Consider the following 18,723-nt stretch of genomic DNA (forward strand, 5'->3'; position numbering starts at 1 on the left):
TACAGGCTATGAGTGAGACATTTTATAGATTAAGAATAAACTTGTCAGAGCTCTCTGGTGGAAAAAACTAGGTAATGGAGACACTGTCTCTAAAAGAAACAAAAATACGTATGTCAACTACTGCTAAAACTGGCCAATGATATCAGCCTTGCTGATGTATTGGTTGGGTTCTACTAAGCAACAGCTATTCATGTGCTGTGGCTCCTTGCCTGTTAGGTACTTCCATACCCTTGTGATAGCACAATACAAAATACATATAATAAACAGAAACCAAATACTACATACACACATCAGTATTGGTAATTCTCCATTCATACAAAGTCTTATTACATACAGTACATTTGGAGTGAATGTTGCCCCTCCTAAGATTAAAGTTCTTGATCAGTAACTGTCTATTTTCAGACTTGGTCATGAAGATATCTTCACTTGATAATAAAATCTATAAAATGCACCACTTTATAGTTAGTATGGGAAAATACTTAAATGTTACATTTACAGATGATGAATGGTGCCAGGAGGAGGACACTTAAGTGTTCAGTCATTCAGGAGGTCTGGATAACAATTCATGATTCTGTACACAGGATTATAGCAACACAGTAACCATACTCAAGCAAAGTTAATGTTGTTTTTCCTTTTTGGTGGGTTACTTAAGCCTGTCATTAACTGCATTCTATTGACTGGTGTGCCATCACTATTGTTTGAGCACTTTCTGTGTATGTTTACACAGAGTATATAAAATACAAAATTAATAAATGCATCATTGTAAATGCTCAACTACATAATAAATTGCTGATCACAAAACACACACACACACACACACAAATCAGTTCTGAACGCTCTTCTCTGCAGTGGAGTTTAAGCTTGCTGGGGGAATGAGCTGGTGAGTTGCTACATCAATGTGTCCTCTTAGCTTTTCTTGTGACTAGCTGAGTCATCTGAGCATGATCTTGTGCCTCCTCTCTCCAACTGTATTCAACTAAAGACAAAGTAAAGGCCTTTACTGAAGACACAACCTCATTTGATTCCCTGCAGTCACCATTGCCAAGTACTGAACTATTAATTACTTGTTCTGACCACAAATGGCTGCTAAAGTGTCTAAGCTGGGTCATGTTGAAACTCGCTCTCTGACTTAAAACATTACAAGATTTATTCTTCAACCCCCCATCTCTGATGAGTCAGCTTTAAGTATTTAGCCGAGAATACATGTGCTAACTTGCGCTCACCTTAGCTCCACTAACCATTAAAATGTTAGAAATGCCAACTGGGCCTCATGCCATGACTTAGGTGATGGACCTGCCTGACTTTACAGCAGGTCTAGAGTGGAGGCCTGTATAAAAATAACTCACACCCTAAAAAGAAGCAACTCTGCTGTAAACAAATATCTCAGTTTTATGATTTTTTTTTCTAATCCAGTGACTCTGTGGTCTGCGAGCCTCCCTGTTCTTATACCATGCCTGGCTTTTAAACAATGTTTAAAGGATAAGAATGGCTTAGTGAGAAGATTGAGTGTGTTTCTTCAGTGTGTGGTGCTGCATTAACAGAAATAGTTCCTTAACCTCCATCCTGTTGAAGCACTGACATATTTTAGTCGCCATTTCTGACCAAACAGTTCAAGGAACTATTGAACCAGAGGAACTAAAAGTCCCTCCTACTAGGGTTGGGTACCGTTCACATTTGAACTGATAGGCCTACCTTTTTTCAGTGCTTTACTCTCTCTGTAATAACAAAGTAATACAGAGAGACCATATGTAAACATATGAATGTCCATGTTTATATAAGATTAGTGTGCTAAGCTAACAGTCCATCAGCTGTGATTTTATATCCGCGCCATGACATCTTTCAGAGCATACATACACTGTAAACACACCTGTCACCTGCCCAGCACGGTGCTGTTAAACCAGGAGCACTGCAGCTACACTTTATTTTTATAGTCTATAGGCTACACACAGCATGGCACGGCTATGCTAACGATGCTACCCATGCTAACTAGCTGCTAGCTGCCATGCAGACTAGCAAAAAGGATCCATCGCATCTCTTTGTATCTGCCGGTTTGTGCTCCTGTCAGTGTTGTAGCTTTTGTGTGAGAAGCTTCGGTCAGTAAATGTGTGTTCTTAAAACTTCTTTTGAGGCTGTGCTCACTCTCAGTCCCGCGGAATGAGCTGCACTCAGGGTCGCACTAACTACCGAAATGACCGATTGATCTAATGTGAATCGCTACTCTGTAGTACCGATGTAATTTGGTTGGTACCCTTAAAAGTACAGAGTTTGGTACCTAACTCTACCTTCTACACATTCCTGTTTGTATTACCACTGCATCTGAACAACCATGAGGATAAGACAAATTAAAAGGTTAAAAAATGACTTTGGCGTGACTGTAATGTTTGAATGGACGTAATGAATGGAAGCGAAAGAGACCTGCAGAGGTTGCGAGAGACTGAAAACTTGAGAATACCCATCTCCAAAATAATACAATATGCTGAGTGTTTGATGGTTATTTATTACTGCAAAATTCATGTCCCCAACCTGAATGTAGATACTACTGGCAGCCAGTGCTTCCCTTCCTGAATGAATGAAGCATCTCAACTGGTCCAAATGCAGACAAGGTTCCTAAGTTCCTGAAATGGTTCCAGTGCCCCAAGAAAAGTTCCTGCTTTGGAAACAAGCTAAAGTTGCAATTAAGGCCTCAGTATTATTCAAAAAAGTATCGTCTGAACAGCATCTGAAACCCTCTTTCTGTTGGCAGAGAGGGGATTTTCTAACTTGTGCAAATGTGAAAGTAGGCAGGGTTTGAACTTCCCTCTCAATCTCTTGTTTTCATCTTTAATGCACCCACAGTACCTCTGTCACTTTTCATGTGTACAGTCAAATGGAAAACAGTGGTATCTTCAAGAAAATTTATGTCACTGCTTTCGGAATCTGGGGGTTTCATCTGCCTCTGATATTGTGACGTATAATAGAGTCTGCAATGATGAAGGCCTTCTTTAAGGTGTGTTATGGACTCATCTTGTAAACATAATATTCACATACATTCAGTGTTTCTCACCAAAACACACTGTGTGTATCTTTGAGGTCTAATCACATGCTACGTGTATTTCCTTCCTCAAAAAACAACTGAAAAGCCAAATTCTTATTTTTCTTTTGAATTTTGAAACATGCATTGTTTACATCCATGTTTACCTCTTCTTCCCTGTCTTTGTTGTTGTTGCACATTCTTGGTGCATTACTGCCAACAGTAGATGAGTGGAAACCATTGGCAGGACAGTGTATCGAATCACCCGTGTGCTGGCGCTCATGCATGTGTACGATACAAACAAAACAGGGATGCACTCATGAAAACACTGCTCCATGCTGTGGTCAAAAACTCCACAGAATACCTTTATTATTTGATGGCTTTTAACTTATTAGATGTTTCTTATTATAGTTTTGATTAATGATTCTGTATGTGATTTTTGAGATATTATTTTATATTGTAAAAAATCTCCCATCTTCAAATCCTTGATGCCTATCTTGGCATCAAGGAGTTGGAGAGCCGAGGCGTTTTTCCTTGTTTCTTACAGGAAATAGCAGGAAAATATAGTGACTAAAGACAGAACCTGAGAGGTGCTTTCCAGACATGCTGCTTGCCTCTTTTAATTTCTTCTGACCTTGTGCTATTGATCCTAATTTGAGACATAATGTCAATTTGAACCAACACAGCTGTTTCCTCTTCCTCTGTCATTATGAAAAACAGCCCTGAACATCTTAAGAATGCTAGAAACATTCCCAACCAATCAGAATGAGGGAGATTCTTAACATTACAAAGGGTCAGACAGCATTCCATTAAGTCAAAGTAAGACATTTAAGTAGACATTTTACTGCAGAGTTCCCAGGTGAAACACATGAATCAAAGAGAGGATGTCAACCAGCAAAACAAACATTCACTTCTGCAGTGAATCAAACCAACTGGACTAAAAAAATAGATGTATATAGAAATAAAAAGCAAATATGCATACGTTAGAGGTTATATCACTCAGGTAACCTCTTATTACACACACTTTGTCTATACCCATACACCCACCAGACAAAACAGAGTGAGTGTTTTACTTCAATTTCCTGCCTTCTCAATTCTGTCTGACTCCAAAATACAATCAGTGATCTCTGCTCTGCTTTGTCAGGACTCTTCATCTGTCAGTGTTCATTCAAACCCACAAACCAGAGTGATAACCTCCCTCTAGCTAGTTTACAAACACTTCAGTTCACATGAGAATGTATTACTCTTTTCCTCTTCTTGATTGTGAATCTATTCACAGATTCAAATCAGTTTGTGTACTGTGCAGTACCTGGACAGAGTACATAACACATGCACAACATTAGCAGAGTGGAGCACTGGACGTCAGCACTAAACACACATTGTAGCACTTAACAACACTTCCATCTAACTGTATTCTAGTGAAGAATATATCTCAGTCGTCTGTTTCATTTCAAAAGACATGCAGCTGTTCAGTGCTTAATTTCATCCTCTCCTGCTTCGGCTGACATAACAGAAAGGCAAGTTAGAAATAACTTGGTTGATCATTTGAACCACAATTTAAAGAAAGGACACAGAAGATTTGACCATTATAATTAAGCACTATCTCATGACTGGCTGGGGTCTATTGTGACTATATCACAGCGAAGGGGCGCTGGCACTGACAGCCACCTTCGCTGTGATATAATCACAATATACCAGATATTGCTTTTATAAAACGGTTACCAAATATCACAATACAGAAATTACAGACACAATCCAATAAAAACAGTTTTATTAAATAACAATTACATTACAAGAATCATTTACAAGAAAGTAGCTCCTGGCTGCCTGTGGTTGGTATGCAATGTTAGCAAACTTTTAAGCTAACGTTCAAGCTAGTCAGCAATCTAACCAGTTTATTTATTCACATTAATTTGAGTGTTCACATTAGTTGTACACTCGTGGAAGAATTGTCCAACATCACTGGGGTCATGTTGCAAAGTGTTTGCAATAACATTAGGCCTGCTACTTGTGTTAGGAGATGCATTGCTTGGTGCAGTGAGGATGCTGCTCCACCTTCTCTGGTCCCCGAGCTTCGGTCACCAATAGTTCTGGAGAGAGCTCTCACATTTGTGCCCGCTTATGGACATTGTCTCTCTTGCTTCATTTGTGCCTGCACCCGTAAGCTTTTGCACCATGGTGCTGCGGAGACAGTGGTTTGTGCAGCTCTGCGTCGTCTCTGCTTGCTTGCAGATTGTGGGCAACATTTTTGCAAGGTGGTTCATGCCCATTGGTGGTAACGTTAGCCGACATTAACATTGACTAACCTAAAGATACACTACAACAAGACTAATGCTACTTACCAAACATCGTCTGCATCACTGGTGCATCAGAGGGCAGGCAGGACAGGTACTTCTCCAATGAAGCAACGGGGCAGAGCACATCACCAGTCTTTCCATACATGAACCCTCTTCAGCTTTCTTTTTTCCTTTCCTGTATGTTACAGTGATTTTTTTGTGTGCTTGTGAAACAATAAAGTTGCATACTTAAAGCCGTTTTCATCCATTTTGCTGACGAATGAGCTGGGTTTCAGCTGCTGATTCTCCTTGATTCCCCAACTGGACATCACACCACACTTTCTTTACCAGTCTGTCCGGGATGTTGGGATCCAGGGCTGGACTTCAACCAGTGTTGAAGTCGTTCTCAGTAATAGAGGCATGGTGTATCATTTTGTCAAGTCCATTCTTCACAACCCCAGTGAATACATTGTTTTGTTATCTTTTAAGGCACTGAGTGGTGGGTCGTTGAGGTAACGCCTTGGGCCAGCTCAGAGACCAATGAAGCTGCTTGGAGCATACATTTCGCCTTCACTGTTTCTCACATCTTGCAAAATATCATTAACATGGCGCTTTGATGACGTCTTGAAATACAAAATGACACTTTTCTATTGATATCAGTCCTCAAAGCATTTCACAGCCCATTTAGTCTGTTTAACTATATCAATTTTGTTATGTTTTTTTCCAGGTCATCTTTCTCCTCTTATAAAAAGGTCTGCATGCTGTCTTTTGGGCCCTGGAGGTGGATTTTTTCCCCAGAGACAAGCACTGCTATATCCACTGCTCCATAGTCAGACCTCCATGAAAATCAAAGCTTATATTAAATTCATCCATTTTATGACTGATGGTTGTTGCATGTAAAGTTAGCTGTTTTTAGGTCAGAATGTAGCTCACGGTTTTAACGGTATTCACAAAGTGATAAAAAAAAATAGAACTGTAAAAGGACATTAAACGTCATAGTCATACTATACACTCATTATACCATGGCTGCCAACCAGTCGATTGCGAGATTTTAACTACCCTGAGTATTAAACTTCATCCTCTCCTGCCTCTGCTGGTATAACAGAAAGTCAGAAAGATCATCTGAACCAATTTAAACATGCAAAGTTAGTCTTCTGCCATCTTTCCAGAAAGAAAAATGGCCGCAAAAATGGCATCAAGAGTGAATGAAGTTCAAATGTTTGGCTTATTTTGCACTATAACTTTAGCCCCTTTTACACTGTCACTCTGTTCTGTATAAAAGGTATGGACATAGGGGGGGGGGGGGGGGGGGTCACTGAGCTGCATCATCTGTGTAAAAGGGACAGCCGGCTCGGCAGGACAAGGAGCTGACGCTGTTGTGTTACACATCACGCCTCTGAATCCTGAATGCCGGCATGCTATGTAAAAGCAAACACAGGGTTGGCATTATGCTGGCTTTCTATGGTTCAGTGTAAAGAAGCAAAGGTGACTTAATGATGGATCTTCTTTTCAGCTGCAGGATGTCTGTATAACAGCCTTATCATGCATCCTGTTTTAGAGATTGCCTGTGTTGAGCGAATGTCATCAATAAATCTGAAATCATCATGTATTTCATCTTTAACTTTAACGCAGTTTGTTAGACAAGAAAAGTTAAGTGAGCTTACAAATTAAGGATGCATGATAATATCGGCATGTCACCAGTATCGACTGATAAAGGCTTTAAATCGAAATATCGGAATCAGCCTGAAATGAACGTTTCTGCCGATATGAGCGATTTGTTGCCTTGTCTTCCACTGTCTGGTCCTGGTGCTTCCTCCGCAGGCTCCACTTCACTCAGCTGCCTGACAGACCCGCTGCTGCTTCCCACTTTAACCAGAATAACAAACCAGGGGTCGGTGCTCCAGTTACATCCACACAGAGAGCATATAATGTAGGGATGCCAATGATTAATCGATTATCAGTTAATTGCTGTTAATAATTTAAATGATTAAAAATATATTAACCGATAATGCAGAAGAAGAGGAACGTGTGTTCTAACTGTCAGAAAATGTTGTGTAGATTAGCAGCAGTATGCAGTTGTGTTTGACCCCCCGTAGGGACTGCACAAACTGTAAAATAAATGCACCAGTCACAGCATACCTTGATCTGTTCACTGAGGCAGTCATGTTGATGAACGCATAAAATTGTAAAAACTGTTGTTGTTGTCTGGCGCCTGTGCAGTTTAGGTATCAGAGGCTCTAACACTAAACCAACATCTTTAACAGAAGCAGCTGCTCAGTTAATGCTGGCTAAACGTTAGCCGGCCAGCTACCACCTGTAGCAAACCGTCATCTATCTGTCCATCATTTATGTTAACTCCTGTTCACTGATTGAACATTCAACAACAAAAACACTAGTCTCCATTGTTATTCCATCATGTGAACTTCCGATATTTGATCTGTCACTTGGAACTATGAGCTAAAGTTGAGCAATGCTGTGTGTTTAGATATCCGTGCACATGGTAAACAATCACATTGGCTTGTGGGTGTTACAATTTGCGTAGAACAACATCTGGTTGATGCAGCTCTCAGTTATTTTTACACCATCAAACTCCACAAATAAGATGGGTAATGAAAGGGAAGTTCTGTGTGTGTGTCTCTCTCTCAACAACCTCCCAATTTCAAAAACTCATTGGATCAACACCACTCACACAAGTGACCTATTTAGGATTCAAAACGGCAAATTTGACAATTTGCACCCCGATCTACAGTAACATAATGGCAAACATTCAATAAACAATAAATTGAGGATCATCACATGAAATTGCATTAAACAATTATTTACACATCTAACAATGATTTTGATTATCTATTTATATGTGGATTTTTCTTTCCATTAATTGATTTGTCTACAACATTACAGAAGATAGTGTCAAATGTCTTGTTCTGTCCAACAGTCCAAAACCCAAAGATAATCAGTTTACTATCATGTATCACAAAGAAAAGCATTACATCGTCACATGTTAGAGCTATCAGCAAAGGTTTGGCATTTTTGCTTAAAAACGACTAAAACAATTATTTGATGAACTGATTTTATCATGCATACATACCATGTATGCAAGCTGCCTTTTGCTTCACAAAGCCACCCAGTCTTTTTAGATTTTAGAACCTCCTTCAAACAGACCACATTCACAACTAAGTTCCTTGTTCTTTGCACCAAAATATCTCTTTTGTTAGTCATCTCTTAGTCTTTCAACTTCCTTTCAGATCAGTTTTATCTTTTAACATCACAGCTGTGGAGGACCAGAAGAGTCAAGTAAATAGTCATAAAGCATTTCATTATCTATTGTTTAGTTGGATAATAAAAACAGGAATTAATAAAAGGTTTTACAAATTAATTAATGAATCTATAAACAAATAGGCTAAATTAGTAAGTATATCATTAATTGATATATTAAAGGATAGGTTCACCAGGGCTCCACATTAAGTCTTGTCTGCTTGTCCAGGACAAGTGGATTTTTTAAAAGGGCAAGTAAAGGAGAAATTTACTTGCCCCACCGGACAAGGTAAAAGTCATAAAAAAACAAACAAACTTGTCTTCATGTTATGTGCAGTGTTTCCCCTACCACTGCCTGACCCTCACCCCTCCCAAAAGAAACAAATAAAAACAAATGTAAGTTATACTAGCAGGATAGCAGGAGTGCTACACACACGTAAATGCCGTTTAGCCACCTACTGCAGTTTGTCGCAGCTTCTAGGAGCGCTCGTTTTGTTCACCATTTGAACACTGTAACCTTGTATGAGACACAGAGACAGCTGTTATTGTTAACATGGACCAACAAACCAGCACCAGCTCCTGCTAGATGACTGTTTAAAACAAACCAACTCTCCATGCTGAAGCTAGCAGGCAGACTGGAGCTGTTTTCATGAGACAGACGAATAAATCAGAGTTCAGAGGATCATATATGACATTAACTGACATGTGCAGCATCAAATAATAATGAAAGACAAAAGACCACAGAGTGAGTTCAAATTCTGCTTGACTCTCTGTCAGATCTTTAAAAGGAAGCTTTTTACATTTCAGAGCTAGTGAATGAAGTAGGAGAGAGGAGACAGAATTGAGGAAGAAGGATGTAAAACAAGGAGAAAGTAAAGAAGTGATGAAGGAGGAAAGACAAACACAGAGAAGCGGCCCAGGCATCATGAAGGAGGCAGAACAAACTGGTAACCTGTATCTACATGAACTACTGTTCTGATCAATAGTTTTAAAAATAAATATTTTTAAAAAATCCAAATGTAAACTTAAGGACATCCAGATCTTTTAATACAGGTACTGACACTACACAGCAACTCTATTAACATGATGTTTTCTTAAGTTGTTATTTGGAAACACAAAATGCTGATTCATCATTCATCTGACTGATTCATCTGTGAATCAAACTGTTGTCTTGATTTGGCTTTAAGTTTGAGCAAATTAATTCCCCACAAGTCAGCATTGTTATTTTGTTATATTACAAACATTGATAGCTACCACTGATACACTGAGCTCACTTCTCCTGGCTATGTGCTAAAAACTATAACTTAAAGGACAGGCTCACAATTTTTCCAAGCGTCTCTTAAAACAGTCAGATGCCAATATGAACAGTGAAAGAGGTTTTCCTTGCTGTAATCATTCCTCCTGTTCATACTGGCTGTTAAAAGAGCTATTAAATATTGCCCCTTTTTCTATTCATTCAATCGAGAATTGATTCCAAATCAAATCGGACAGCCAAGAATCTAAATCTAAATCGAATCAAACCGTGAGAATCCCAAAGATTCACACCCCTGGTTGCAATTGTTCTGGAGAGTGGAGGCATTAAACCTCCTCACGTTCACCTCCTGTGGCAGTCTGACAGAAAGTAGGCACCAAAATCTACGGTTTATAATCGTCCTGCCAAAAACAACTCAAGTTGGATTTTTCCAACTTCTTCCGAATCTCAAAAGGTCAGAATGGCAGAGAATATAATGGCGAAGCATTGGCAGATATTCAGCGAGGATGTGTGAAGACATGGCTTCCTGCTGGGTGGATACTAACCAGCCCTCCCAGTCACACACAGGACACTGGCTCCCTGTCACAGCTGGCACGTGACTAATTTTAGCCACTTATTTGACCTTGGATGCCCAGGCATCCTCATAACCACCAGCAACCACCCCTTCAACACCACCCACTCCACACCCAGCCCCCACCCTGCTGATTGTGGATTTGTTCATGTAATGCATGTAATGTTCATTTATACCCACAAACACAAACACAGCGCTCTGCTTCCATGCGGCATGTAAAAATGTACCATGTCAACATGCGGGTTTCCTTGCTAAAAGGTGTGTCTGTGTACACTGGTGCAAAATCACCCTGGTCTCTACATGTTGTTTTACATGGTATATTATCACATTCTACACCAGAGACCACATCCAATACCTGATAAACTAACCAGGGAAAGAAATAAGTGAGCAAGTGGCACTGCGTTGTAATTACGTGTTAGTAATATTCTAAATCTGAATATCTCAGAACCTGCAGAAGCATAATGTTGCAGAAGTTTCCTATTATGAAATAATAGACTACGTAGAGGAAATTAATATCTCAATGGTTGGAATATGTTGAAATAAACATCAGCATTTACGGAGTTAGACTGACAGCAACCGAGCGTTGGCCACATGTAAATGCACAATGTGGCTGGAACTGGAATTCTGCCTTAATGTTAGCTTAATATTTTGTTTGTGTAGAGTAATTATTGTAGTTTTCTGTGTTGGCATAACATAGCCCAGGCTACATACCGTAAAGCTCTTTGTTAAACATTGCGAAAAACACATTAAAACCAGATAGCAAGAATCAATGTAGCCTCGTTTCCGTCCGAGGCAGCGGGTAAATATCATTTCCATATGGTCGCTCAGAGTAGACGGCTAACGTTAACGTGGTTGCTAGCAAGGTATGTGCTAACTAAAGAAAGTTTTGTAGCTTTCCAAAATGAGTAAACAGACTGTAGCCTGGTCGGTGAGGCGTTTTGTGCGATACAAACAATTAACTGTATAAACTCTCCATGCTTACTGTTTTTTAAACGCGTCACCAATAGCTTAGAGACAGTTGTTTATTATGAGCGCTTCATGTCTTACCTGAAGAGGAGTCAATAACGTCCCGCTTACTCGAAAGCTCTGAACAGTTTCTCCAAGTTACATGGGTCCGTGTTATTGTGCAACTCCTCGCATCGACAGACAGACAGACAGACGGACCCCTCCTCCGTTCCCCGAGTCCTCCTCTCTGCGTCTCTGCGGTTTGTGCCGCTGCTGCCACGCAGGCTGGTCCACGGAGTTTACTGACAACTTACTGAATGAGAGGAGGGAAACTTTAAAGTGTCCAACCTCTACGCAGGGAAGCGATGGTGAGCTTGTGACAAGTGTTTGTTGAAAAGTAGGTCAAACGTCAAGGCTCCCTCTAGCTTCACTCCGCCCTGTTGTTTGGGATGGAGCCAGTGCTTGATGATATATGATATGAGAGTTTACACACGTGACAGAAAGTATAAGAAAAGCATAGGTACAGAAGAGCAAAAAATTCTATTATAGTGGATACTTATTCAATGTTTGACTCATTTAATTATTTACTCTTTTTTGTAAGATGTGTCATTCATTTACTGCACTTTTTCATCTCATCGTTTCTTTACTGATGGTCTAAAAGCTTTTTTTCCCCTAAAAGTAAATCAGTAAAACATTTGCATCATTAATTTCTGTATTTTTTCTTCGTTTTTCTTGGCATAAAATTGTCATATTTACAGGGTAGCACAACACCAAGCTGAAACACTGCCCTCTCTGTTTGAAAGTTGCCCTGTTGATAGTGTGGTTGGATGTACATAGTCTGAAGTGTGCAAAAGTGATGTCACAGTGTACTGACTCACCCTGCAGCAAATTAAACCACTAGAGATCAGCAAAAACACGATTTTCAGCTGTTGTTAAGTTACTCTTTAAGAGCACCAAATCTAAAAACCTATGTGTAGCACTTTGAACCTACATCCATACAACCAGATTGGGGTGTGTTATGCTAGTAGCCTGGAGCTTTTAGCCTCCAGCAGAGATGTGAAGTGGGCTACAGAGGTCTGCTAATCTCACGTCTTTCTAGCTCCAAACCCCCAGATTTTTTTTTTTTTTTTCATTTTCAAACTTAGTCTTCAAACAGTCTTCAGCCCCAATCCACACTGACTCATGTGATAACACTTGGGGTGATTTATCAGATTTCACACAGCTCCCTCTGGAGACACAAAAAGCTTTTCTTTTTTATTTACTACTTTTTACACATAGGACTATAGCACCAACACCTGGACACACACTTTGATATGCAAAATGGGTGCTATTCCAATTTAATGGAATAGCCCTTGCTCTGTATTTAAGTACAGTATTAAAGTATGTGTAAAGTACTTACATTAAATGTTACCTTGTACATCTACTTCACCACATAAGGGGCAATATCTTTATTAAATATCAAACATGTCACTAGTTACAAAACTATAAAAACATAGGATAATCTTATCAAGTATGATGTTTCCGCTGTTTTACATGAAACTACCTAACACTATATACATTAGCACATTGACTATATACATCTTAAAAATATTGCGTAGACATCAATGAGTCAGTAAGAGCCAATACCTTAATGCATCAGCTGATAATCTAATTATATGTGGACATGTCATTCTGAGGCTGAGGTACATTCTTTTATTGCTTTATTTGAACTCTGATCTGTTGTCATCTGTAGCAATTCAGCATTTTGCCAGTTTATGGCTGTTATGGTGTTTGTGTTCATATTGCTGTCTTTGAATTGAAAAGACTGTCTCTATGTACAGATATAGACATGCTGACAAATAATAAGAAAAAGCTGAATAAATTAATGGAGGAGATATTATGAATGCAGATGCTCCATACAGGTATTTCTATGGCTCACAGACAGTGTTCTCCACCATCACCATCACCACCACACCAAATGAGGAAATATGTTTTGGAAGAATGCTGTTCATGCTTTCACTAGAGGCACTGAAGCTGACATTTTACTGTATATTGGATTGCGATATATCATGTATTAATTGTCTGTATGGCAATAACATTGTTTTTGTGGGCACAATATTGTATTGTATGCATATGATGTCATTGAAATGTTTTTGAAGTAATAAAATATTTGGGGGCATATTGAGGTTTTAGCAACCTATCATTATGTTTAACTTTAAACTTTGGTGTAAAGCTGGTGTGGAAATAGTCTGATCAGTGACAACACCAACGTACATTTCGAAATGCACACCTCAGCTTGTGTATGTCATAATCTGTGTTGGACAACAAACGGAAACAAGACAGCAGAAAAAGTTTTTGTTGATTGAAAGAAATTTATCACAGATGACAACATTTAATAAAAAAAAAATTCTGTGTATACTTCATCATCAGTATTGTTTTAAGGGGCATGCTTTCTGTGCATTTCTGTTTTAAAAATAAAACCTTTTTAAAATTTATATTTAACCAACAATGACAATTAATACAATTTCGGTGTCATCAGTAACTAAATAATTTTTCTTTTTGTCTGTAAAGAAAGTTGTCAAATTTTGATGTATTAAAGACAATATTAAAGACATCAAAATTTTCAGTTATTTAGGCTATGACATGACTGTGAAGTAAGTAAATATTTTAGCCATTAAACTTCAGTGGTGCATATATATATAACTAATGTATTCCGTTAGATATAGCTGTGCCAAAAGGTAAATAAGAGTTACTATATCGACTTAACACATCCACGATATCGACCATATCAGCCGATATATCTTATCACGCGACCCGTGCGTTATATACGACACGTATTGTGGAAGCTGTAGTTTGTGGCAGCAGAATTCTCAGTATCACAGACTTACATGTCTTCTACAGTCGAACTACAACCCCCAGAGTTCAGAGCGACGCAGAGCGTGATCTACGTGTGTAGACCCCATGGTGCAGACGGACCATGGCGTTGTACAGCGCTGTATGTGTGACAGGTTAGCATCAGAAAAACACCTCCGGACAGACGCGTCTGCGCACTGTAATCTGCTGTCAGCGACGGCGGGCTGAGAAATAAGGATGGGGTCCCGAATCAAGTAAGAATGTTTTCCTGCTGGTTTAACTGCGGCTGTTAGCAGCCGGCTGCTCTAATAGCTGTGTTCCAGTGAGTCATTGGGGAAGATACAGTCCAGTGCGAGGCCCTGACTTGTTGCGACACAGGCTAAAAACACTGGCGGTACTCCACTGGACCCAGAAAAACAAAGCATATGAAAGGTCTAGTATTGGTTTGAGGTCTACTAGTCATTCACAAGCTGATAAAACACGTCAGGGCGAAGCTTTCCGGGCACAAGCTGAGAACAGTGAGTTAGGGTCATGCTTCTGTATGTTCAGCTAGTGTAAACATGTATAACTGAGGCAGATTCTCTTCCAAAACCGGATGCCAGTGTCCAAGACTAAAGTGCACAACACAATTGCTGTAGACTGACTGATAGCTTTGTGCTTTCCTGTATCCTAATGTCACTCCTCTGTAAATATTGGGCTATGATTTATTACTTTTTGGTCAACTAAGACCTTTTAGTCAGTTTTTTTTATTGTGTATTTCTGAAGAATGAGCTTTTAGTTATCAGTCACGATTTTCACATCTGTACCATCATAGTCATACACTTTGATAGAAATAATTAGTTGATTAGAATCCTATTCGTATTAGGATTTCTTCACACTGACAATGACAGGTTTTGTGTTTTGTTGGTGAACCAATCCAGTGTCTCACTGTGGCGAGCATAAATCCATATTTGAATAATATGAGATGTATTTATTATGATGCACTGACACTTTATGTGGATCTAGCCTAAGTTGACTAAGAATTTCCTAAGTCAATGCACCTAAAATAAACTAAATATTAAAGTTTATATATCCTGCACATATTCATTTGATAAGTAAATGTATTTATAATGACATCACTGTTAAATTCCACCTGAATTCACAGTTATTTAGAACTAATACACTTTGTTTGTTTGTTTGTGTTATTTCTCATTCATACAGACCTTAAACTATGAGTGGAATGTTTACATCTGTATCAGTATGGTATAGGGCTTCAACTAACAATTATTTTCATTATCGTTTCATCTGCTGATTATTTTTAAGATTAATCAAATAATATGTTGGTGTATAAAATTGTAAATAAATAATGATATTAAAATGTAATAAAAATTGTGAAAAATGCTGATCACAACATCCTGGAAAAACCAAATATCATGGAAGTAGCAAATATTAATATGTAAGAAGCTGGAACGAGGGAATTTCTGGCATTTTTGCTAGAAAAATGACTTCAATGAGTAATCGATTACCAAAATAGTTGCCAATTTAATTTCTGTTGTTCAACTAATCAGTAAAACTTGGGCTGCAATTATTTTCATTATTTTTATTAATCTGCCAGTTAAGTTAAGTGTTTGGTCTATAAAACTGTAAAAAAATGTGAAAAGTCCCAGTTTCCCAGACTGCATAGGGATGTTTGCATATGTCTTGTTTTGTCTGACTGACAGTCCAAAACCCAAACATATTCAATTTACTATAATGTAAGGTCAAGCAGAAGCAGCAGAGTCTCATATTTGAGAACCTGGAACCATTGAAGTTTTGTCATTTTTGCCATTCTTGAAGTTACAAAGAGGTATATTAGAAGACAGGTCGGCGCACATCAGTATTGTTCATCCTCACCCACGTAGCTCCACCTATGTGACAGAAGTCACTTTGTCCTGCAGCACACTGAGCTGTGGTGCTGAAAGGACAGCGGCAGGCCAGTCATGTACAACACTGCAAGTACAAATCTCTGGAATAGCCACATTAATGGTTATTTGAAAAATAAATACCAATGTTATGCAGCCCGCTGACCTCCACAGAAGTCTCAAGGCCTTTTCACACACTATCTCTAACTATTCACCAGAGAAAGACAAAGGTGGAAAATACTGTGGGAGTAGTATTATTTTGGGACCTTGTGTGATTTAGAAATTTAAAATGTTTTATTTCTCAGATTCATGACTTTGTTCTCTTCAGCGCCACTCACTCTCTTTATTCACTTTCTAACTCACTCGACAACCACTGCTCTCTCTCTCTTTTTCTTTTTCTTTCTCTTTTTCTTATTGAAGCTCAGAATACATAGTACACAAGATAGTACTTTACCAAACCTTATACTACTATACCACTGAAAAGACTTGTGTGATTGGCCTTAAAATCTAAAATTAGACAGTTTAAAACTGCTTGCTGAGATAGCTGTGTAACCGATCTGCGTGCTAGTATTTAACATGGTTTTTTTTCATCCCAAAAAACAAATCATTTTTAAAATATTTGTATAAAATAATTGTTCGTAAGAAACCCACTATTTGTGCTTTGCCAAATAATCCATTTGGATTCATGCACACCCCTACCTGTTAGTAAGGTGGAAATAAACTCAAAATCCTGTTTTTCAGTGAAGGCTTGCATACATGATGACTGTGCTCACTTACTTACTCAGAAATTTTGCAAAGAACACAATCTTAAGCTGTTTTCTTCTGTTCCAGGGAGAGCCCTGAGTCCACTTTTGAGGTCTATATGGAGGTGGACCATCCAGGCACACAAAGCTCTGGTAAGTCTCTGAAGGCTGTGGGCCCAGCTAATCATTTTATTTCTCATTTATTGTCAGTAATAAACACAACAAACAAGGCCTCTCATGTGTGTAAAGACATGCTGGAATGTATGAATAGACGTATTAAATTTCCTGACCTTTAATGCTGTAAATTATCACATAAAAGTCAGTATTTAAATAATGGCAGAGTCTCAAATAATAGCCAGGGTCATGGCCAGCATGAACAAATAAAGGCTGGTTGCTAATAAAGGTCAGGTAGCCTACTTGTAGCTTACTACAACAGCTCACATGGTAAATTTAATGTTAAGACTAATTACAACAACAGACTCAGGTCCTCATAAAATGTTATTTTCTGATTGTTTCACAGCGGTTATGTTCTAGAGCACAAATAAACACGCCCACAACCCCCCTCACACCTCCGCCCAACCCTGCGGCTGAACGCTGTACCGCCTAGCTGCAGTCAATAAAACTCACCACTTCCTGGTGTTTTATCACATTAAAATCTAATAATGAAGGGAAGGCTGCAAGACTTAAAATGTGAAAATTCTGGAGGATGTGGTGAGTTTCATTCATGGTTTGGGGGAAAAAGCAAAGTGGAACACCTGATGTGGTATAATTCGTGCTGTGGAAATGGATGTTTTACTAAATTTACCAAGACATCATGTCAGTGTGGAGGACGTGTTGGGTCCGCAGGAACATCTACACAAAGCTGAGCCCGTATAGAACTTGTGTGAATGATGTGTATTATCTCGTTTTTTCAGCGCACAGGTAAAAATGTATTTGAAATGTAGGTTGAAAGACCTACATTGTAGTAAGTGGCAGTTGTCATTAACACTAGTGATTGTTATTCTGTAGTAGTTTGGTTAACAGCATGATTCCAGAAGTTTCCCCAGCTGTGCTTATAGTAACTGTCTGACATGTTAGGAAATAGATTTTTTTGCAGTTCAACAATTATGATGTGTAGAGCTGCATGATTAATTGATTAGTTTCCAACTATTAAATTAATCGCCAACTATTTTGATAATTGATTCATCATTTTGAGTCATTTTTTTAAGAAAAAAGAGGGGGAAGATGGCGAATCAGGTAGAGGAGTGAGTGTTTGTCTCACTACCCTAGTCCCTGAACTATTAATCTCAGCTGCTGGATTTTTTAATGGAACTTTAAAATGTGATTGTTCCCATAAAAGTGTATGATAATCTAGAAAGGTCTCAATGAGTCAACCACCGGATATGCTTAGAGAGATGCACAATATGTAGGCTACACAAGCCTATGTTGGTGTCTATCCATGAATGTCTTAAAAATGTGATATTTTAGAAGAGTTACTAATAGACGTAGGCAACCTGAAGAATGCTGTTAATTACAGTAACGGACTAATTGAGGAGCTGAAAGAAGAAAACGCTAACTTTTGAGCGACCACAGAAAACCAACCACAGAAAATTTCCAAAAAGCACATGCTTGTGGTGCCAAAGCATACACAATAATTTACCATTCAAGAAGGTGAGGGTGAATCATATCAAACAACGGTGCCCACACTGAAACAGTTTCTGAATGAGAAGCTAAAAATACCTGAAGCCAAAGTTGGGGAAATGAACTTTGAGAGAGTGCATTGACTTGGCAAAAAAGATCCAAAGAAGCTGCAACCAGTTGTAGTGAAAGCTTCAAAGAGCGACAGTATGTGCTCAGACCGGGAAACGAGTTAAAGACAACAAACCTTACATGATTGTGCAATCATGAACATCATGCAATACATGAATAATATCCACAAACAATACTGGAAAGACGTCAAAAACTCTGTACTCATAATGA

General features: G+C 38.8%; 2 protein-coding genes across 6 annotated transcripts in view; one reads left to right on the plus strand and one right to left on the minus strand.

The window, feature by feature from the left end:
* nek6 (NIMA-related kinase 6) overlaps positions 1-18,723 on the minus strand; it is a 41,196-nt gene that overhangs the window by 18,619 nt on the left and 3,854 nt on the right. The window contains exon 1 of one of the 2 annotated variants that reach the window (XM_067574256.1): positions 11,412-11,747. The exons of the other annotated variant lie outside the window; for it this stretch is intronic. The gene's annotated coding sequence lies outside the window, so the exon portion shown is untranslated. Of the gene's footprint in view, positions 1-11,411; positions 11,748-18,723 lie in introns of those variants that run through there. 2 annotated transcript variants of the gene reach the window in all.
* The window catches only part of dennd1a (DENN/MADD domain containing 1A), a 35,561-nt gene continuing 31,086 nt past the window's right edge, over positions 14,249-18,723 (plus strand). For all 4 annotated transcript variants that reach the window (XM_067574251.1, XM_067574253.1, XM_067574252.1 and 1 more), the window contains exons 1-2: positions 14,249-14,395; positions 16,853-16,917. In XM_067574251.1, the coding sequence (XP_067430352.1) occupies positions 14,379-14,395; positions 16,853-16,917 (82 nt within the window). In that variant the 5' untranslated portion in view covers positions 14,249-14,378. The remainder of the gene's footprint in view (positions 14,396-16,852; positions 16,918-18,723) is intronic.

This window comes from Thunnus thynnus, chromosome 19, assembly GCF_963924715.1.
Source record: "Thunnus thynnus chromosome 19, fThuThy2.1, whole genome shotgun sequence".
NCBI classification, from domain to species: domain Eukaryota; kingdom Metazoa; phylum Chordata; class Actinopteri; order Scombriformes; family Scombridae; genus Thunnus; species Thunnus thynnus.